The 22,382-nt window shown below is 38.4% G+C and overlaps 2 protein-coding genes across 4 annotated transcripts; both read left to right on the forward strand.

Annotated features, from left to right (window-relative positions):
- Positions 1-297: 297 nt before the first annotated feature.
- Positions 298-3,569, forward strand: nfkbil1 (nuclear factor of kappa light polypeptide gene enhancer in B-cells inhibitor-like 1). Its single transcript, XM_067574760.1, has 4 exons — positions 298-667; positions 747-859; positions 2,388-2,499; positions 2,583-3,569. Exons 1-4 carry the CDS (start codon positions 391-393, stop codon positions 3,170-3,172), a joined length of 1,092 nt encoding a protein of 363 aa, XP_067430861.1. The 5' UTR covers positions 298-390; the 3' UTR covers positions 3,173-3,569.
- Positions 3,570-6,372: 2,803 nt separating this feature from the next.
- Positions 6,373-18,660, forward strand: atp6v0a2a (ATPase H+ transporting V0 subunit a2a). 3 transcript variants are annotated; one of them, XM_067574751.1, is made up of 21 exons: positions 6,373-6,665; positions 6,905-7,094; positions 7,576-7,654; positions 7,842-7,939; positions 9,934-10,071; positions 10,503-10,600; positions 10,704-10,830; positions 11,450-11,532; positions 11,632-11,725; positions 11,830-12,042; positions 13,006-13,156; positions 13,264-13,403; positions 13,492-13,649; positions 13,755-13,845; positions 13,932-14,050; positions 15,502-15,712; positions 15,811-15,930; positions 16,035-16,151; positions 16,448-16,565; positions 16,729-16,900; positions 17,650-18,660. In XM_067574751.1, the coding sequence occupies exons 2-21, from the start codon at positions 6,984-6,986 to the stop codon at positions 17,750-17,752; spliced, it is 2,541 nt and encodes an 846-aa protein (XP_067430852.1). In that variant the 5' UTR covers positions 6,373-6,665; positions 6,905-6,983; the 3' UTR covers positions 17,753-18,660. The 3 variants fall into 3 exon arrangements, with proteins under 3 accessions (XP_067430852.1, XP_067430855.1, XP_067430853.1); XM_067574754.1 differs by having other exon boundaries at positions 10,524-10,600; XM_067574752.1 differs by having other exon boundaries at positions 6,373-7,094.
- The last annotated feature ends 3,722 nt before the right edge of the window (positions 18,661-22,382 follow it).

Below are 22,382 nucleotides of genomic sequence, written 5' to 3' on the forward strand. Positions count from 1 at the left end.
AATGTTGTAAAAATGATCATTACCTCTAATATCGCAAATCACATCACTATTGCAATATCAGTCAAAATAATCACAATTAGATATTTTTCAAAACCATTCAGCCCTACTATCTATCTATCTATCTATCTATCTATCTATCTATCTATCTATCTATCTATCTATCTATCTACCTACCTACCTAACCTATCCTTTAATGGCTGATGTAGAAACATAGTCAATACTGACACCTAGTGACAACACCGGAACCTTGTTGTCCCCGGAACTTTTGTGTCCGTGGCCGCGGCTGGCTTCGGAACTACAAAAAGGAAGGACTGGGCTAGCTAACTATGCTAATAATGCTAAAGCCTTTTTGAAGCTGACACAAGCCACACATGACAACAACTGTAGGTAATGTCGTTGTCTCACAAACAGAAGCGGGTGTGGAAATACGTGGATGAGGGTCGTTTGCTGAAGCTGAAGTCGTACCTGCGGAAGCACCGCGACCTGGATGTGAACTTCTCCCAGGGCAGGAGGCAGAGGAGCCCGCTGCATCTGGCCTGCTGCCGGGGAGACGACGCTGTTGTGCGGCTGCTGCTGAAACACGGAGCCGATGTTCTCCAGAGGGACCGGAGAGGAGACACCGCGCTACATGTAGCTGCTAACAGGGCTCTGAAACACGGGAAAACAGGTGAGGAAGGCAAGTTTTTACTGAATTATTAGCCTTTAACCGTTTTTATTCAAAATGTTGACTTTTGTGTTTTCTTTAGCCTTTGATGACCTGGTTGTGCCTCTCAGAGAGAGCTGTCCAGAAGCTACAAACACTTCAAACAGTGCTGGAGTCACACCTCAGGACCTGCTGAACTGGATGAAAAACAAAGAGGTAGGTTACACATTTAGATACAGATATAGTCACACACGGTGTAATGAAGGTGTTACTAAAAAAGTAGGGCTGCAACTAACAATCAATCTGTCAATTATTTTGTCGATTTTAATCCATAAGATGTCAGAAAAGAGTAAAAAAAAAATGCCCACAACATTTACCGGGCTGTTATCAAATTGCTTGATTTGTCATATCAACACTCATAAATTCAAAGATATTAAACTCACACTATTAGGACTGCAACTAACGACTATTTTCTTTCTGCTAACTTAACTTTTTATTGCTGCCATACAATTCAAACACTCATAGTTTAGTACATAAACATCTCCACATCCTCTTACATATATTATTATTATATATAAACTTAATGAAATAGAGACATCATAACTGAAGACAATACTAAACCAACAGCAAAATAATAATGAAAAAAAAATTAGACAACAATAAAAATACAAAAGATACAATTTTCTATATTCTAGCTCTTTTTTTGACATAGCTAATATCCATGGTGACCATATATCCATAAAAATGTCAATTTTCAGCTGTATCATAGTATAGTATAATCAGCTTTTCAATAATAAACACCTCAATAATCTTTTCTTGCCACTGTTTCATGTTTGGAGGTTGTGGCTGCAACCACAGGATTGCAATCCTTTTTTAGCCATTAAAAGTAAGGTTCGTAATAAATAAATGTTCCTTCTCACCATTTTATTTCCCAAGGGGATACTGAAGATACTTTTTTTGCCATCCAAATCTTTATTCTTAATCCTTATTTTCATTATTGATAAATCTGTTGATTTTTTTTCACAATTAATCAATTAGCCACTTTTTTCACATTTGGTCCAGATTTGTCCTCCAGAGAATTTTATTTTCGGCTAATGTCTGAGATATTAAAAACTATCAAATATTACAATTAGTATTAGCTTTTAAAAATCTAGTATTGATCAGACTGTATGCCTTATAACAACACCTTACTTATCGCTATTTGGTCAAGTCATCAGTCTATTTCCCATAAACCCTCTACCATCTGATATCTCACATTTCATTGAAACATGCATGTACGATTGCAGTGGCATCTTCATTACCACTATCCCAAGTATACTGGACTATGTTAGATTTTTTTAAGTACTTTTCAGGTGGCCATTATGAAAAGACAGATTCATATAAAAATGAGTCTCCTGGTACGATGCATACATGTCCTGAGTGTCTTTCAGGGTTGGTTCTATGAAAACTGAATTTGCGAATGTCCAAAGTATGAGATATCAGAATCTCTAATGTCAGAACACATCATACCAGCAGAGTTTCAGCTTCAGTTCTCTTTAAGTAGGTTTTAATATCACACACAAATATATCAAAACCAGTGGCTGCTTCGAACATGAGAAAACGTCTAAAAATGGTTGTGAAGTATTTATGATTTGTAGAAAATGGACTAAAACATGTAAAAAGTGGTACAGTCTGATTCTTTAGCATCAGATGTGATCTGTGGTGGTTGTCATATTTACATATCATTTACTTACATTCTTCACAGACTGCAGCGAACATGAGCCGTCTACCTGAAGTGGACCCTGAGAGAGAGTGGATGGAGAAGCTGTTTGGTGAATGCGAGGATGAATTCTGTGAAACCTTTGGAGTTTATGACGGTAAATTTGAAACTCATACTTTAATTCTGACTTTTATATTGACTTTCTCCTCTGACAATAACACTGCTGTATTTGTTTCACAGCTGATGATTTTCTTCCTGTTGATGACGATGAGGAAGACTTTGGGGACTGGGCCGATCGTATTAGAAAAGAGTATTTTGATAAAAAACACGCAGAAGCTCAACGACTGGCAGCGTCGTCTTCTGGGTGGAAAAAGAGGAAGAGTAAAGAAGAGAGAGAGCGAGAAGAGCAAAGCAACAAGGAGCTGCACGAAAGGCTGCAGAGGGAACATGAGGAGTATCTGGCACGAGCAGCGCGTAAAGAGGAAGAGACTCGGCAGGGCAAGAAGCGCCGATACGATGAAAGGTGCGCAGCTACTTTCCAAGGTGGTTCTTCAGAAGGCAGCAAAAAGCTGAGCTACAGTGACATCCCGTGGCCAGCGCCGCAAGGGACGGTGCAGGAGATGGTGGATGTGATGCTGCACGGCGTGGACAGAAAGGACGTGCCGCTGTTTCGTAAATTGTTACGTAAACAGCAAGCGCTGTGGCATCCTGATAAATTCGCTCAGCGATGTGAAGCTCGGTTAGAAGAGAAGGACAAGCAACGGATCCTGGACACAGTCACGGCTCTGTCGCAGGAGCTCAACAGACTGGCTCAAGGTCTGAGGACTTAAAAGTGACAATATAATCATCTCATGAACTTCAGATAAAGAAACAAACAAAATACATTTTTGCTCAAAAACAAGGACTGTGGATTTTGTCCCCCATCACTTACATTGTAAGTGCATTTTGAGGGGATCCTCTAATGGTCATTGTGATCTGGAGGAATGATTACATGAAGAAAGACTTGTCGGTGTTCATTTGGGCACCTGACTATAGTTTTAAGACAGACTTATGTGAATTGTGAACCTGTCCTTAAAGACAGAAGCGTCTTTTGTAAATGCAGCCTACTGTATTGTGAACACTTGCAGCTGTCTGGATTTAACACTAAGCATAAACATGCTTTTGTTAAATGCCTGATAAAAAATAAATAAAAAAATAAAATGAACAGCTTTGTCTAGATTTTGCTAACCCTCAGTAACATTTGTGTTTATTCACATTTATAGCTTATAGTTTGTATTTTTACCCATGAAACACGACAACATGTAGCCAAAGGGTCTCTTTAAAAAAGACACCGGTACATGTGATATACGGGTCTTTTAAATTAATATATTAATGATTTATCGACGAGGAATATTTATAATGATGCTAAATTTAACTTATTAACCCCAAACTTCCCTAAATAAAGTATTTCACACACAAAGAGGAGCAGATGGTTGGCCCACTTTCAGTGAAGAAGAAGGTGGTGTGCTGGTTGCCAGGTTTGTAAATTAACCCCATATTTAAAAATAGTTGCCATTCATGAGCATAAATTAAAACGAGACAAAGGAATTAACAGAGTTGCATTGACCTCAAATGTATAGGCTACTATGGTGGGTTTTATTCCAAAAAATAAATGTGAGTAAATTACATTTATATTTTTAAATAGAAAATTTCTGTTTATTTTTATCCTTGGCAAAGACACCAATTTATGTATAAAAAGTATTTAAAAAAGTATGCTACTTGTGATGAAGGAGTCCTATTTCTCTCCTTGCTGAACAAAAAAACTTGTAGACCTTCTTATTTTAACTATCCAAGTATATTTTAGAATCAAAATAACAAATATTTGTACTTATTATCTTCATCAACTTTAAAAGCAACCAGGATCTACATCAGTAAAAGAAAAAAGTTAAAGTTCTTGTGCTGCTGCCTTATAATCCCTCTGCAGCTCCTCTGAACCTAGACCAAGAGCCATTCTCAATAAACTAAAATATATCACAAAATGTGACAAGCTTGTGCTAGGCTCTATCCCCCTTATCGCTGTCTTAGTTATGGGTAAGTCAGGATGAATGCCCTATAGAGTGCCTCTATATGTGATAATCTGGAATGACGTGCCCTCATGGTGCCCTTTCAGTGGAAGAAAGTGTGATAGTGGCCTGTAAAGTACCCCCACAAGATGTAATGTAGTGCCCTATGAGTTGCCATTGTAAAGAAGTAATCTGGAGGTTCTGTACGGGTGCCCTTCAAGTGAAAAAAAGTGCCATTTAGGGTTCCCCGAAGTGCAGAATTGGGTTACTTTTTAATGAAAAAAGGGATTGAGTGCCCTCTAGGGGAGATAACATGATGCCATGATGAGTGCCCTCACAGTGACCAAAAAACATGGTGGAGTGCCCTTCCAGTGAAGGACATGAGATACTTTGCCCTACAAGATGCCCTTACATTAGAGTTATTTTAGACTTTTAGATGGCCATTATTTTAGAAATGAATGCATCCCTTAGGTAGGCTGGTCATCAGGAAAATTAAGCACCCTTAAAATATTGTGTAGTTGTTGTGGTACAGTGCTACTCACTGCAACTGCATCAGTTGGGCAAACATTGAAGCTGCTCAAAACGCAGCTTAGAGGCAGATGTGGAGAAGGAAGGCTCTCAGATCTTCTGCTGTTGTCCATTGATCCCAACTGACTATAATGAGGTCGTAACCATTTAGAAACTCATGGCCAAAAGAATTTCTCCTTTTATTTCAGTGATCTTGCTTCTCGCTTACCTGACAAGACTTCTCAAAACAGCTAATTCTCAAAGTGTTAATAGTTCCATGTTTTAACTACAGATGTGTTTGACAAATTAACATTTAAAATGTTTTATTACAGAGATGTTTGCAAAATAAATGTTTAAAAAGTAAATCCTTTTAAAAACAGAACTGTTTTCCTTACATTCTTAGTAACCCTATAAAATCTTAATTGGGGATGTAGCCTTTTACTAAACATGCATCATTGTTCTCTGCTGATTGGGCCCACTGAATGTATCAGGTGTCCTTTATATTCTTTCACCCCTGCCCCCAGACAGCCTGAGTCCACCACTGGATCACTGAAACCCTAACACTAACACTTGCAGCTGTGTGGATTTAACACAAAGCATAAACGTGTTTTTGTTAAATGCCTGATTTAACAAAAAAATCAAAATAAAATGAACAGCTTAGTCCAGATTTTTCTAACCCTCAGTAACATTTGTGTTTATTCACATTATAGCTTACAGCTTGTATTTTTACCGCTGAAACACATGTAGCCAAAGGGTCTCTTTAAAAAAGACACCGGTACACGTGATCTACGGGTCTTTTAAATTAATATATTAATTATGCATCGATGAGGAATATTTATAATGATGCTAAATTTAATATAAAAACCCCAAACTTCCCTAAATAAAGGATTTCACACACAAAGAGGAGCAGATGGTCGGCCCGCTTTCAGTGATGGAACTGAATAAGAAGATGCGCTGGTTGCCAGGTTTGTAAACTAAGCCCCCTTTTTAAAAAATGTTGCCATTCACGAGCATAAATTAAAACGAGACAAAGGAATTAATAGAGCTGCTTTGACCCCAAATGTATAGGCTACTATAGCAGGTTTTATTCCAAAAACAAACAAATAAATAAATGTGAGAAAATTACATTTATAATTTTTTAACAGAAAATTTGTGTTTTAATCTTTTTCTTTTTTCTTTTTTTTTACAGTTCTCATTTACTTATTTACTCTACATCTCATCCAGTCTTTTGTTTAAGCACATTATACTTCAGTATGTGAAGCAAATTTAGGTTTGAGTAGCTACAACAAATAACATGATGTTGGTGTGAAATCCTATATCCAGGTTAAATGTCTGACTAATTAATTGATGTTTAACATAATTACAGACAGACAGTCTGTTTTTGTATTTGTTATATGTAGTCGTATGCATCTGTCTACCGTCAAATCATAGTGGTCCACGTTGTAACACCTCCCTCCTCTAAATCAAGATCAGACGATCATTTCAGAGGATGCGACAAACCTGGCAACCCGGAGACGCAATCTGTGTCAATTGCCGGGCGACGTAGTGCGAATAAAGGCCGTAGCCTATTTCTCACTGGGGCTTTTATGTTTAAACGTGTGAAGCCGCTTTTAGCCCAATTTGTCTACGTGGCCGGTTGATGATTTATCTCTCGGTTCGCCTGTTGCTGCCTTCTGTCTGGCCTGTGTTGCGTCGTTGCCGTGTTTAATGACAGGTGTCTAAGGTACAGAGCCGACAGGATGACGCCTTTCTCCGTGATCGTTCGGTGCAAAAGGTGCATAACGGAGCTTTCTGTCTTTGTGTTCATATTGTTTATTCAGTAGACATCGGACGGCTTTGAGAGGAGACAAAACGGCGTTACAACAAGACCCAGAATGAGGATAATTCTCCCTCTGAAAATCGTCAATATTAATGGACTATAATTAATCCTCGTGCGGATGTTAATTGGTTAAGGGGTTTAGAGCCACGCACGAGCTCGTAGCATTCTGTGATGTCCTATATTTTCGTTTATAGTGAACGGCTGTTGGTGTAGGTTCAGAGGAGCTGCAGAGGGATTATTAAGCAGCGGAGGAGACCTGTCTGGCAGATAAAGATGGTGTTTCGGAGTGAGGAGATGTGCTTGGCGCAATTGTTCCTGCAGTCCGGCTCTGAATATGACTGCATCAGTGAGCTCGGAGAGCTGGGTCTGGTCGAGTTTCGAGATGTAAGTGTGATGCACAAATAGTTTAAAGTCTTTGTGTTTAATTATTTCTTTGTTTGTTTTTTTTTATAACGAAGACAGAATAAATAGACTCTACACCACCTACTTTACCTTTTCTTTCTGAGTCCATATGCTTTAGGAGAGGTGGATGGATCCACTCCATAAATAGGCCTAAATGTTCTTGTGCAGTCCAGTTTGGGGAAAAAAAATGTAAAGACTGGGTGAAAAAATCTGTATAGATATGTCTGTCTGCATGAGGAGATACTTTTCATATCTCTGATGTCAATTTCAACATTACATACAGTGATAATGTGTTAATGTTTTAAGTCAGTTACCCCACACTGCACCTGGTCTGGGTAGAGGAAGGTGTAGATGAATTAAGTTTTTTAACAATACTGAAAACAGTGAACCCTCGTTAGTGCACATGCATTGTCTAATGCTGTAGCTTAGAGCCACCTGACCTGTGAAGCTCCTCTGGTTTCAGCTCAACCCAAGTGTCAGCTCATTCCAGCGTCGCTTCGTCAGCGAAATCAAGAGATGTGAGGAGATGGAGAGGATTCTGGGTAAGAGAGCACCTGGGATAATTCGTGTGGGTACAGTAGAGCCCGAAACCTGGATGGCATTATCTGCATGATCGTGTTTAGCAAAGCAGTCTCTCAGAGATTTAGATTTACCTGCAAACACGGCTTTCTCTTGACATTTCAGTAGTTATTACCAAAGAACAAACAAAGAGCATGTTTTTGTGGACAGGTTACCTTCTGAGGGAGATTCAAAAGGCTCATATAGCCGTTCCTGAGGAGGATGAGAGTCCACTTGCACCTCCCCCCAGACAAGTCCTAGAGATCATGGTGAGTTCTCATTTGAATCTAATTTTACTACAAAAGCGCCAACTTTGTACTCTGTTCATAGTGTAAAATGAAGTATGTTTTTCAATGCACACTAGTATTTACCAATTACTGTGGTTTTGATCATATTTGGGATATAATGTTATAATGGAACTTAGAGAAACTCGGCTATTCATATCTCTGCATACAAGTAGATACATTATTCAGGTTTCTGATCATCTAAAGTGGTGCAAACATGCCGTCAACTCTTCTATATTAAGTCTTCAACATCCAGTTTCCTTTCATTTTCCCCTTCAAGTAACTTTATGGTTGTCAGTGTCACATACTGTATCATCTTGTTCCAGCTCTTCATCAAAGCTACATGATGTTTACACTGAGTGAAATATTAAAACTCAAGAGGACATGTTTTTTACGGCTGCACCAGTTCATCAAATGGAAATATTCACTGTCCTGTGTGTCTTTTTATACACGTTTTCCCAAATTTGGATATATTTGGAAACTTTGGGATCTCAGCTAGAATTTATTGTTAAGGTCAGAAGGTTTGAACAAATTTTGGCTGCACAGCAGGAGTTTAAATAACTGTTTAGTTTTCAGCTGCCTGTATTTAGCACTCTGCTGGTTTTAGCTTCTCCATGTAATCATCAGTAATGGAAGAGGACAATAACATTTATCCTCTGCATTACTTATATCAGATTTTCACTTTCATTTCGGCGTGTAGCCCATCATTACATCATTTATCAATCATATTGATTGTTTTTTGGACTAACTGCTACATAACAGGAGTCGAGGACACTCCTGCACGCTTGGTGGAGAATTATTAGAAACCTGGATGAGTTGTTTACAGGCTGTTATATCCTTGTTTCAGTATTTCATTATGTTCAGGTTTCTAAGAATTGGGATAAGGGGTCATGCAGGTTTCTGTAACTAGATTATGACGTTACATACATGCACAACACATAATGTGGATACTAGTGTGTATGTAAATGCACTGATTGTGCACTTTCCATATATTTCATACTATTTTTTTCATTTAGTTTTCATTATCCTTTATATTTTGCTACTGAGTGCTACCTTTATACTTTATATCCTATTTTAAATTTCAATTTGTATGTTTTACTTTGTTTCTTGTCTGACTGCTTCAAAAATGCAATTTACCTACTGAGGTCAATCTATGTATGATAACTACAGCATGAAAAATTATGAAACTAAATTACTGTTGCAAATACTGCTACTACAATGGGTCATATTAGGTTACATGATAATTACCGGGATTTGTCATCTATCTGTGCATACTTTTAAGGCGGACATATAATTTTCTGTACATTTATGTACTGTTATGATGTCAAATGTTGATGTTAAACATCGTCAAAGTTCCAAAACTGTAAAAATGCTCCCTTCAGCTTGCTCTTAATGCTCTGTTTGCAAAGTTACCTCTACTTCCTCCTCGTGATGACATCAGATTGTTCGTGGATGCCCACAAACAGCCATCCGTTCCACAGCCTTTGTTGCTAAGGTTGTTCTTCGGGTTGTTCATGTTGTCCACTCACATGTTTCGGATCGGATTTGGGCTTGGACATGTTGACATTTCAGTAAAGAATGAGAAAAAGAAGTGAAACCTTATCACTACTGTTTGTGTACATAGCCTTTAGAAGCTAACCAATCAGAACAGAGTGGGCTCATTGGATGCCTTAAAGAGACAGGAGCTAAAACGGCCTGTTTCAGACAGAGGCTGAACGGAGGGGCTGCATAAGATAAATAAGAAGTTTTTTGAACTGTAAATCATGCAAAGATACACCAGTAGAGCCTCAGAATATAAATATAGATCTGGAAATGTTCATGATATGTCCTCTTTATAACTAATTAATAGCTGACAAATGCTGCAATTTGAGATTCCACCTAAAATGACTGTTGATTTTTGGCTGTCCAGGTTTACTGAACAGGTTATCCTGCTGCTGAATTCAGACTTAAGTTGGTGTTTGATGTGTGGTGATGTTCAGGAGCAGCTTCAGAGGCTGGAGATGGAGCTCAGCGAGGTAGCGAGAAACAAAGAGAAGCTGCGGAGGAACCTCCTGGAGCTCACGGAGTACACACACATGCTGAAGATCACGCGGACCTTCATACACAGCCGCTCGAGAGTGAGTGTTATCTCTATTCGTCTGCTGAGCATCTTGTTTGTCACGCACACCAACAGTCTGTCACATACCGCATTCCCCAGTCCAACTCTGTTTGCATCTCAGGCAGGATGCCTCACCTCAAGTCGCCAGCGGCATCTTGTTTTCTTGTCGCTGACGTGTTTCGTTTCCCCGGGTGACAGAGGTGGAACCGGTGCTGACTTTTAATTAATGACATGGTCAAAATGCAGCCGTTACAAGCAGCACCTGACACATCAAGGCAGCCGCGTTAAAAAAGGGATACAGCGGAGAGCTTCAATGATGTCTATGCCAGACAGGGATTTGTGAGACTAAACATCACAACGTGTGAACATCACATCAGCTTTGTGTACAACCATGTTAGGAGCAGTTAATGTAAGCTGTCATGAATGAAATGTGTTCCTTTTCATAATTAGCATGAGGCTCTTGGTCCCCAGTATGAAGAATTCCCCACCATGGAGACAGACTCGGTGACAGGATGCACCGGTATGCAAAGACTTGGAGCAAAGCTGGGGTGAGCTGCAGTATATATTTTTTACAGCCATATAACAGTGTGTATGGTGCCACTATCATTAAGAAATGAGTACTAAATCTAATCTGATCTCTCCCGGCTGTAGGTTTGTTTCAGGTCTTATCCAACGGGTGAAGGTCGAGGCCTTCGAGCGCATGTTATGGCGAGTTTGTAAGGGTTACACCATCCTCAGCTACACAGAAGTGGATGAGAACCTCGCTGATCTCGACACTGTGAGTTGAAATATGTACTTCATATAACAGGAATGACTTATTTTAGTTTTTTAAAGCCCCTGAAAACCTGTTTTCTCAGTCCGCTTCTTACTATAAGCGAGGGGGTCCTATATGAACACAATTATCTACCTAAGTTTTGGTTATTTCACACATTTCTGTGTTTGTCCTTCCTTTTCTCACTGGTATGTGGTGGTGCAGGGCTCTGTTGGAAAAAGGATTTCCATGAACCAATTAGAGTTTAGCAACATTTGAATGAAAATATGATGACTTGCTTATGTCGCTTATGTAAATCTGATCAAACGACATCGACACAGTTGTGATGAAGCAGATTTGCTGAGTCATTGAGTGTGAAACTCTTAATAATGAATCACTTTGATCACTGTTGTGAAAACTTACAGTTGTAGAGAAATACCTTTGAGAAAAAGAGGGAAATAATAACGAGATCATTTAAAATTACGGGGCTTTAAAGTAAAATTCTGTGACCAGGATTTAGATGGCATGTGAAAAAAATTGTATTGTACATCCTAATTATGTATCAGCTAAAATAAGTATTAATTAAATAGTTTTATTACTTTTTGTAGGACTGTAGTAATAACCTGTCTAATCTGTGTTGTTTCAGGGTGAGATAAGCAAAAGTGTTGTGTTCCTCATCTCTTTCTGGGGAGACCAGATTGGGCAGAAAGTTCAGAAAATCTGTGATTGGTAAGAATGACATCAACACAGACTGACCTCATCTGTCAATATGTCATGTATTGTCTTTTGTCATCAAAATACACATCTGTCTCTGTTTGTTGTCCTCAGTTACCACTGCCATCTTTATCCACACCCTGAGAATGACGAGGAGAGGGCAGATGTGTTGGACAGCTTAAGGACACGCATCCAAGATCTTAACAATGTAGGACTGTTACGGCCTTGGGGCTTTTGATCCAGACAGGAACAACATATAACACACTATACTTTCATTCTTAGTGAGTTTATAGTAACTGGAGTTTCCTGCAGGTGCTGCACCGCACCGAGGACTACCTGAGGCAGGTTCTGCAGAAGGCCTCGGAGTCGGCATATACCTGGGTTGTGCAGGTGAAAAAGATGAAGGCAATCTATCATATCCTCAACCTCTGCAGCTTCGATGTTACCAACAAGTGTCTGATTGCTGAAGTGTGGTGTCCCGTCAGTGACCTGGCAAACCTGCGGGGGGCACTAGAAGAAGGCTCAGTGAGTAAAAACTGCATTATATAAAAATTGGTTTTAGAGCTGATAATTTTGTGATTGTGTGTATTTGTCGCTATTATTCATCTGTTGTTTGGGAAAAAATCATTCTTATTCACTGTGACACTGTGCTTAATAAACCTTTACATAACACTGAAGGCTCAAATCACAGCAGCATTTTTTTCATATTTTCAGTAAGTCCTCTGTAAGCCAAAACTAAATTTAAATTTGTCTCAATTTAAAACAAGTCCAGCTGCCCTTGACTCAGCTCTTTTGGATGTATCATGACCTAGATGACTGAGAATCTCCACAGACAGACAAACCGCACCAGACAATGCAGTTATATCACAGCTGCACATTTCCTGTGTTGTGAAAATGCTTAGCTGCAGCTATGTTTAGGACAAGCAGCACATGCACGACTACCTGAGATTAGTCTGTTTACCTGTGAATAAAACGCATTTGATTTAAGGCATCAAAGCAGTCACTCTTGACACAACAAGTTTTAAGCAGTCAAGTTTTACTATTTGTGGAAGCCAAAGTAGTGTTTGCAATTAGTATAGACTACGTGCGTGGCCTTAATCACACATTAGATAGAAGGGTAAGAGAATAAACCTTTGTTCAGAAGGTTTTTGCACCCTTAAAGTCCTGCTACACTCAATTAATGTGTTTTGCTTATTGTTTCTTTTTCTTTCATGTTTTTTTTTTCATTTGCATTCATTTGCATATATTTATATTTCTTACCCAGAATGTGCAAATGAAAACCATTTGGTCATAGAGTTACTCAAATCTGTGAATATTTGATATTAAATAGAATCTGAACAACATGAAATGCCAGATGGGAGCTCCAAAAATCATCAAGTTGTTTTTTTCTTGTGTGCATTTTAAATCCACATTTACTGATTGCTGCTGGTTGATACAGTACTGATGTCAGTGTCATTCTTTAAATTCTTTCCTCTTTTTTTCTATCAGAGAAAAGGTGATGCCACTGTACCATCCTTTGTGAACCGCATCCCAAGCACTGACACTCCACCTACCCTGTTAAGAACGAATAAGTTCACGTCGGGGTTTCAGAGCATTGTGGAGGCTTATGGGGTGGGGGACTATCGCGAGGTAAGCCCAGGTAAGAACTCATACTGTGTCTTGTAAAGACAAAAATGTGAAAGTGTCTCTTTGTTAAGTGCAGCCTTGGAAGAGTACATACATGTAATATGCTTCTCTCTTTGGCAGCTCCCTACACCATCATCACGTTCCCCTTTCTGTTTGCTGTGATGTTCGGCGACCTCGGGCACGGGATGGTAATGAGTCTCTTTGCGCTGTGGATGGTGCTGACGGAAAAGACGCAGAAGAAGAAACGGTCCAGTAATGAGGTTGGAATGTTGTTCCTCTCATCCAAAATGCAGAGTCTGATTATTGTAAATTAGTTTTCGCTGATAGCTGTGTCTCTGCTCCGCTCAGATATGGATGACGTTCTTCAACGGACGTTACATCATCCTAATGATGGGGCTTTTCTCCATCTACACTGGGCTCATTTACAACGACTGTTTCTCCAAGTCTCTTAATATATTTGGCTCTGGCTGGAGTGTCAACGCTATGTTCACAAGTCAGCAGTGGACGTGAGTTAACAGAAATACACAGTCAGATACATCATTTTTGTTTACCATATTATTTTTATGTGCTTTTCTTTTTTAATTGATACGTATCTTTTTTTTCCATTGCAGAAACAAAACGCTTCAAACAAACACTTTGCTCACGTTAGACCCCAATGTCAGTGGTGTTTTCAGTGGGCCGTATCCATTTGGCATTGATCCTGTGAGTAAATGCACTTAGACAACTGCTGTCACAATATTATTGAGTCATTGTAGTTTTCACTGAGATGCTTCTTCATGTTGCAACAGATATGGAACATGGCAGTGAACCGGCTGTCCTTCCTAAACTCCTATAAGATGAAGATGTCAGTCATCATTGGCGTCATCCACATGAGCTTCGGAGTGGTGTTGAGTGTCTTCAATCATTTGTGAGTCACTCGAGCTCAAATTCCCTGCCAGTAACCTTATGTACTTACATCATGAGCATCTATCAGTGCCAGGCATCAACATGTGGACCTAATAGAATTGAATTTGAGAGTGGCCGATGGAGTAAAGCTGTAGATTTAATTATCTATCCTTTGTTATACAACAGTCATTCACCATTGCATTTTGGTTTGCTGACAGCTATTTTTATTTGTGCCAGGATCTCCTGATACAACACTACAGCTAGTACAATTCTTTTCATATTTGTAACGTAGCAACCGTTCAATAATTGCCAGAGAGGCCTCACACACCAATATCAGTGGTTCTATTGGCAAAAAACGAACAATAATGACGTGATCAAATTTATTGGCGTTGAGTATTTTAATGAGCCTCCAGTGAGCAGTAGATGATGTTTAATGAAAGACACAGAATTGACTGTAAAACATGCAAGAAAGACAGCGACCACAGCATGAAGTAATGTTTAAGATGCTTTGCATTATTTCTGTATATTATAAAACAAATAGTTTTGACAGAATCTGCAGTAACTGAACTTTTTCACTTTGTTTTATGGTAACACTTAAGTCACAGGTCCCATAGTTTTCTAATAATTTACCAGAGAGGAACTGATATGTTTAGTATTTCTTGGTAAAATGAGATGTCGTTCAATTAATAGTTTCCAACAAATAAATATATATATTTTTGGGTAGTTTTAAAGGGATCTTGTCAGTCATCAGGATTTCAGGAATTCTTTTAAGAAAACCCCTCTGGAAATCAATCTTACTGTGTGAACTGCCACATAACATTTTCTCAATTTTACCTATAATAAACACAAAGTAACATAATTCTTACCAAAGGACTTGCTAGGAAATTAAAATGAAATTAAGAGACTTGTAAAATAAAGAAATATCAGCTTTTTTTAATCATAGGTGTCTCAAAAGCCAATCATAAATGTAACAAATGAAACTGTGGTATAATTACAATAATGCACTAATGGTCATGCTATACTGCACAATATTGGCATCGGTGCACCACTCCACAACACTCAGCTGTGGCCTTGTGCCTGCCTTGGAAAAATATCAGGTATAGCACTCCCATTTATTTTCTTTTTTTCATCTGAACTGTCATTATACAATTCAGTTGTAGCCACTTCCACACCACACATAGAAAATGTATTTACAAATACTAAAATATCTTAAATTAGAATCGAATAAAACATTTAATCTGGCAATAAAACTACATACCACACTACATACTACTACTACTATATAAAACTATCATATTTACAAGGACTATACAATTACATACATGTTATATATAACCACAAGTTATGTTTTATTGCTTAAAAACAATCTCCCCTCATTGGTTTTGGTAAGCAGCGATAGGTAGAGTCGATAGGTAGATTATAATCACTGCCTGACCACTTTCTTTATCCCCGCACTTTGTTCTTTCCCTTCAGGCACTTCCGACAGAAATATAACGTCTATCTGCTGTTTCTTCCTGAGCTGCTCTTCCTGCTCTGTCTCTTTGGCTACCTGGTCTTCATGATTTTCTACAAGTGGTTGGCTTTTGGCGCACGAGACTCCAGCCAGGCTCCCAGCATCCTCATCCACTTCATCAACATGTTCGTCATGCAGGGGAACAACATCAGTCCTCTGTTCCCAGGACAGGTGTGTGTTCAGTACATCATCTGACATTATTGTCTGTTTTCAGTGTATTGTGATCCTTGTAAATGCATGTGGTTTTGTGCGTTTTCTTGACTCCATAGACTGGGCTGCAGATTTTCCTACTTGTGATAGCTATGCTGTCAGTTCCTGTGCTGCTGTTAGGAAAACCTCTTTTCTTGTATTGGATGTATCGTGGAGGCAAAGGCCTGGGCAGACGCAGAGTAAGTCTAGTCAAAAATATTGCGGCATATGTGCCGAATTTGTTCAACCTAAGCGGTTTTTAGTTCATTTCTTTATGAAAAACAGCACTGATTTCTCCCCTCAGGGTTATGAGAGGGTGCGGCGTGTGAGTGAGGATGACAATTCCACAGCACCATCCTATGAAGATGATGAAGAGGAGGGACTTGATGAAATGACCAGCAGAGAAGCTCTTCCCAAAGAGGTCAAAGAGACACCAAAGTCTCCTGCCTTTATAGTTGAAATATTTTACATTTCTGCGACATTTTGTGTTTATGCAGTATGTGCTGTATTTGCACATTAGAAGAGAGAAAGTAGGTCAATAGAAAAGAATCAGTTGTGAGGCTAATTCAATAACCTGAACGCTAGCAGTTTTTGGTAAATTTTAGAATACAAAAATACTGTAATATGCTGTATTAAAACAGGAAAGCCATATTACCTGATCTTCATTTTTGATTGTGTAAATGGGGTAACTTGCAAATAATTTTAAATGTTTTACAGTTTGACTTTGCGGATGTGCTCCTGCACCAGGCCATTCACACCATAGAGTACTGCCTGGGCTGCATTTCTAACACAGCATCCTACCTGCGTCTCTGGGCGCTCAGCTTGGCTCACGCCCGTAAGTGCAATCACTGTGTGTGAAAATATCTTTGCACCACAAGCTGTCTTCACACCTTTGATTCTGCTTCACATCATATCACCTTTTTGATATTAATTTGTTTTTTTTTAATGTGTTTTTGTATATTGTGTGTCTTTATGTGTTTTGTTTCTATCTTTTTCAGAGCTGTCAGAGGTGTTGTGGGCCATGGTGATGCGTCTGGGTCTAAGGATCACCACCAGAGTGGGCGTCGCGTTTTTAGTCCCTGTATTCGGCCTCTTTGCCACGCTCACCGTGTCCATCCTGCTGGTCATGGAAGGCTTATCAGCGTTCCTCCATGCGCTCCGCCTCCACTGGTGAGTCTTAGTTAGTTCACAATCTCTTCAGAGCTGTCAGTACAGTGAGGCCAGATATTGTCTTGAATCGTAGCTATTGTTAAATTGTCATATAGAGTACCAGTCAAATGTTTGGACACACCTTCTCATTCAAGAGAATGGGCTTAGCTTAAATCTTTTCCTACGCTGTAAGGCAGCATGAAATTTAAATTTTAAGGTGATGTGAGGATCACATATATATTAGACGAGAGAATAGGCTGTTATAGCCTACAGTAGGTGATGTTACACTGTCAGGTGCAACAGAAGATGACACCATGAGCCATGAAGATGATAATATGATGAACAGAATATCAATTTTGCATCAAATTTGTTTTAGTTGTATATTTTATTTTAGTTGATCATATTTAAACTCCAAATTCATTCAGATTAAATCATTATAATTCTAAGTCAAACAAGCGTTTTTCCCCTTGTGAAGAAAGGCAGAGACTATCCGTCCAGGTCTCGTACGACAGGTCGGGACCACTCATACATTTCATTCATACCTAAATGAAAATTACAACTACAAGGAAACCGATGAATGCCGCACATTTTCTTGAATCAATTGTCCGTGCCTCTTAGGAATGAATCTGTTCGTACAAGTGGTTCTTGCATGAGGCCCAATGACTTAAAAATGTCGTGATATTTATTTATCTCCATTTCACCTTCACCTTGCTCATCATTTATTATACCTTCATTAAAGTGCTCTCGCTTGCGTGACCTTTTGATTTCAGGGTGGAGTTTCAGAACAAATTCTACCACGGGACCGGTGTCAAGTTTTTGCCCTTCGACTTCTCGCTTCTGCCCTCCGTTTTTGAGCAAGACGGCTTGCTTTAAGTGTCGGATTTGAGCGGAAGCAGACTTTATGATCGGGAGGGATGCTGGAAGTCGGAACAATTCACACTGTGACAACGACAACAAACCTTCAAGACAATGGAAACTCACTCTTGTAGCAATGTTTTTCACCATGACAATTTTTAAAATGTTATCGGCTGTGCTGACTGCCTTACTACTCTACCCAGCAAACCTCTGAATACACAGAGGTTCAAAATTCTTCTTCTGTTGATGATTTAATTTTGTCGTTGAGATTCGGCTCAACACTACTCGTCACACCAGATGGGTGAATTTAAATTTAGTTTGCATTGTGCTGTGTACACTGGTTTTGTATTATTTACATGGTATTTAAAATAAACAGTTATACAGTGCAATGTAAAGTTCAAATATCTACACCAATATCTACTGAAAACCATATCAAGCATCCTGATGTAGTGCCATAGAGATTTACTTTTGGTGATGATAAGGGGATGCCTTTGGGTTTCTGCAGTTTTTTAAAAAACTGCTCCTCCATGTGATGAAAGAAAAGCTTTAGGCATCGAAATCCTCAATATTTCTCTGACAAATAATGAAGAAAGCACTTTGCAGAAATGATTGTACACTTAAAAGTTTTCACTGATAACTGTGATGATGCCAAATGAAAATAATCAACTGTTAGCTGTTTGCTTATTTACTTATTAATGCATTTATTTAAACGTCCCCTGTAATCTACAGAAAAATAGCAAATACTCCAGAAAAAGTTAAGAGGCCTTAGGTCTTTCTCTGATGATACTGCTTATTGCGTTTGTTGATGATAATTAGTCATGGTATTTATTTAAATTATTGTCTGTATAAGAGTCTAATATTTTACCATTTTGATGTGTTGAATAAAGGTTTCAAGAAATGCAAGCAAATAAAGCATTAATGTTCAATGCAGGTTTTTTTTTTTTTAGCTCTTTCGTTCATTAATGTTGGTGGTAAAAGTGTTAATTAATTACAATAAGTGGCTTAAATAATCATGAATCCATTACTTCATTACTAACTTCAGAATCTAGGTTGGATCAGCTGCCTCTCAGTGAACAAGTATATAAAGTTTTCAGTCCAGAGCTTTTGTCTTTCCCATAAAAACTTCTCCTCATACTAAACCTGATTCACTTTCTGGTGAGAAATTCTGCTATTTATTATTGTACTTTTTACAGAAATTGACAAAAGAAGACAAGTATGTCAGTAAGTGTCAAGTGTCAGCAAGTTTTTGGGCTTCAGGGGGTCTTAAATGCTCTTAAAATGGCATTTTAATCAAAGACATGAACGTAAAAGTCATAAAAGCATTTTTTTGTATGAAATTTAAATCATCATGGAGCAGGAACAGGAGGGGATATCATACTCTCATGTGCAAGATGTACATCATAGTGAGTCATATCCTGTTAACAACACAATTATTATTTTAATTAGGCAACAAGTAATTATCTACAATTACTTATTCCATTATACTGTATGTTGTCAGTAAAAAAATGTTTCTATTTTTATGGAGAAGTTGGGTTATGGTAGCATTGATTTATTCTACTCTGAGGTGGCTGTTTGAATTTGGTGATGTTGACAGAAGAAATACAGAATAGAAACATTCACACAATAACTTAAAGTGACTTGTTTGTGTGGACTTTATATACGTATGTAATGGTGTTAATATGTACATTGTGAAGACACCAGTCAATTTATTTTTAATCTAAGACTAATAGCAATTACATGCACATTGAACTACATGTGAAGCTGTTAACAGTCAGCATAGCAAATCAAGCAATGGTGTCCTCTAGTGGCTTTAACCTCACAGTGCGACAGAATGCCAGAGATGTTTTTTTTAGGGCTCGAGCACAAAAGTACCAGGGGCCAAACAGTCCCTGGCACTGAAAGTATGAGGAAACCAATTGTTTTTGAAGATATTATTATTATTATTATTATTATTATTATTATTATTATTATTATTATAGTATTCCATTACATTTTTGAGGGGCTTAGGATGCTCAAAAACTCACGAAAATTTGCACACACATCAGAATTGGCGCAAATTGTTCTGTAAAAGTTCCGTAGTGATTGGGCTCGGGCGTGGCCAGCGGACTCCATAGCGCCCCCAAACACAAGGCCATCTTGTGACAAAGTTTCTTTTATGTGTATGAAATCCAGTGGGTTCATTGCTCTCATCATTCTTCACATAATACATTTTTTTTCAGAATTTTTCACCCAACAGGAAGTCAGCCATTTTGGATTTTGTGCCTCAATCTTCATTTAATGAACACATGTATGAGGCTTTTAGGATGCGTAACAACTGATGAAACTTTGCATAGGTATATATTCAAACTAATAAATGCTTTAATTAGTATAAAAATTTGGTTTGGGCATGGCATTTTGGCTCTTCAGCACCTCCTAATTAATTTGAGTATTTTTGCTTTGATGCTCGAAAACTCAGGAAACTTTACACATGCATCAGAAGTGGCTGGTATAGGTCTTGGGCATGGATGTGGCAAAATGGCTCAAGGTCGCCCCCCTAGAAAATTTCAATGTCAAAGCCCCAACCTTTAATTTTGATGTCGATTTACGAAATTTGGTAGGCAGAGGTACCATCTCCAGACTTAAAAAAGCCTCTTGGAGTCAGAGCCACACCCGTAGTCCAAGAGGAAGCCAGCCATTTTTAACCTACTTTGCATTTTTTTTTCACAAAGTGAAGCCATTGACAGGCTTTTTATTTTAACAAACTCCTCTTAATACTGACGTCAAAACTAATATTAAATTATTTAAAAAATTATCATTAATTCAACAAGGAAGGCTGGGTTAGAGTCTACAGTTAAGCAGCTCTGTGTGGCTGCACTTCACAACACCAAGTGACGTTTCCAGTGTGAATTCAGTTGAAATTTACATCTGAAAAGGTAATGCCGGTATTTTTTTGATTTCCAAAGCGATTATAGATCAAAAATAGTTTTTGTGCACTTACCAACTGATTAAAAATGAAAATACACAGAGTTGCCAGTTAACTTTAACTATGGCCAGATTAGTCTGTGTTAGTTAGTACAGATCAATTTTATATGTTTGCCTGTTATTGTCTAATTGAATATTATATTGTTCAGTAGCTTTAACTTGTGTAATTTTAAAATAACATCTGAATAAGTGGTACATGAATACACAACTTTTTTTTCCAGAACTCCAGAACAGCTCAACAGAGATTTAACATTTAAAAATTAAAAGAAAAAATGTTTTTAAGTGACAGGGTGAAAGGGTCTCTTAAGATAACTGTAATGTTTGAATAATAATCTTCGACTATCTACAATCAGAACACCATGAGAGAGACAAGAGTTCATTCCACACTCACTTTCAAATCTCATTTGGTTTCTCTTTCTGCTCATCTGTGGCTGCTGAGATTGAATGTCACACTAGTTGTGGTTCGAAAAACGCAGGAAAGTATAAGAGTGAGAAACAGCATATTGAAAGTCACTGATTTCACCTTCCAGTGAGAAACTTATGACTGTTTTCAGTGTCTGCATATACAGTATATTGGCTAAGGACTTTTTTATTCCTTATTTAATGATGACATATTTATTAGTTTTGTTTGGATTCACAGAAGTTCAGGATGATTCACCTGACTGATGGACAGTCTTTCAGAGCTTTGCTTCTCCATTACACTCTTTTTTATTATTGAAATGCAAAGAATTATTGTTTTTTGTCCAAATCAATCACAATTTTTGAAACTTTGTACATGCGTCAGAAGTGGTGAACATTTACATGTTTTATGGATCTTGGACATGGCTGTGGCAAAATGGCTCGATAGCGCCCCCCATGAAATTTCAATGTTGAATCCCCCATGTTTAGGTTTCACCTAGATGAACCAAATTTGGTAGGCACATGTTTCATGTCTAGACTTACAAAGAGCCTCTTGGAGCAACACCTTAAGCCCCACAGGAAGTAAGCCATTTTGAATCAACTTTGCTTTTCTTTTTTTTTTTGCAAAGTGAAGCCATTGACGGGTGTTGTACTTTAAGGAACTCCTCCTAGAGATTTAGCCCAAATGTCTTAAAATTTGGTACTTTACATCTAAACACCTTTGTGATGCTAAATTGCAAAGCTTTTCAGTTTTCATTGAACGCCCTTGGTGTGGCGTGCCAGTCAATTTCACCCAAAACATGTTTGGGGCATTAAACAGGAAGTTGTTGTTACTCCACTTTACATTGTCCAATCTGCCCCAAATTTCTCATGTTTGATAAGAGTCCAGGCCTGAACACATCTACATGTCAATATTGAGTCATAGTCAAGGCGCCACCTACTTACAAAAGGAAGTTAGCCTTATGTGACAAACATCATCTGATTTACATGAAATTTACATGGTGTGGTCTACACATGATGTACAGCAACATGACGTGTAGTTGATGGGTGTTCTCTAGTGCCACAAAATGGACACAGGAAGTGATACTTATCTCCTACATGCAATGTCCAATATTCATGAATATGTAAATACATGTCAGTTGCCCTCTGGTAAATGTATTGCTGTATTGTGTTGCTCTGCAATAAGAGCAGTTCAACTGCGGCGTAGTTCGACTGCCGCACGACCCCAACGTGAGCAAAAGAGCAAGGGCCCGATCATCAGCTTTAATTCATTTTTATTTTTTCTGAA

Source organism: Thunnus thynnus, chromosome 19 (genome assembly GCF_963924715.1).
Source record: "Thunnus thynnus chromosome 19, fThuThy2.1, whole genome shotgun sequence".
Classification (NCBI taxonomy): domain Eukaryota; kingdom Metazoa; phylum Chordata; class Actinopteri; order Scombriformes; family Scombridae; genus Thunnus; species Thunnus thynnus.

Bases quoted from the DNA above. Each gene is read 5' to 3' on its own strand.
- nfkbil1 (XM_067574760.1), top strand. From the start codon at position 391: ATGTCGTTGTCTCACAAACAGAAGCGGGTGTGGAAATACGTGGATGAG. The intron at 668-746 runs GTGAGGAAGGCA...TGTTTTCTTTAG, and splicing joins TCTGAAACACGGGAAAACAG to CCTTTGATGACCTGGTTGTG. The intron at 860-2,387 runs GTAGGTTACACA...CATTCTTCACAG, and splicing joins ACTGGATGAAAAACAAAGAG to ACTGCAGCGAACATGAGCCG.
- atp6v0a2a (XM_067574752.1), top strand. From the start codon at position 6,984: ATGGTGTTTCGGAGTGAGGAGATGTGCTTGGCGCAATTGTTCCTGCAG. The intron at 10,601-10,703 runs GTGAGCTGCAGT...TCCCGGCTGTAG, and splicing joins AGACTTGGAGCAAAGCTGGG to GTTTGTTTCAGGTCTTATCC. The intron at 10,831-11,449 runs GTGAGTTGAAAT...GTGTTGTTTCAG, and splicing joins ACCTCGCTGATCTCGACACT to GGTGAGATAAGCAAAAGTGT.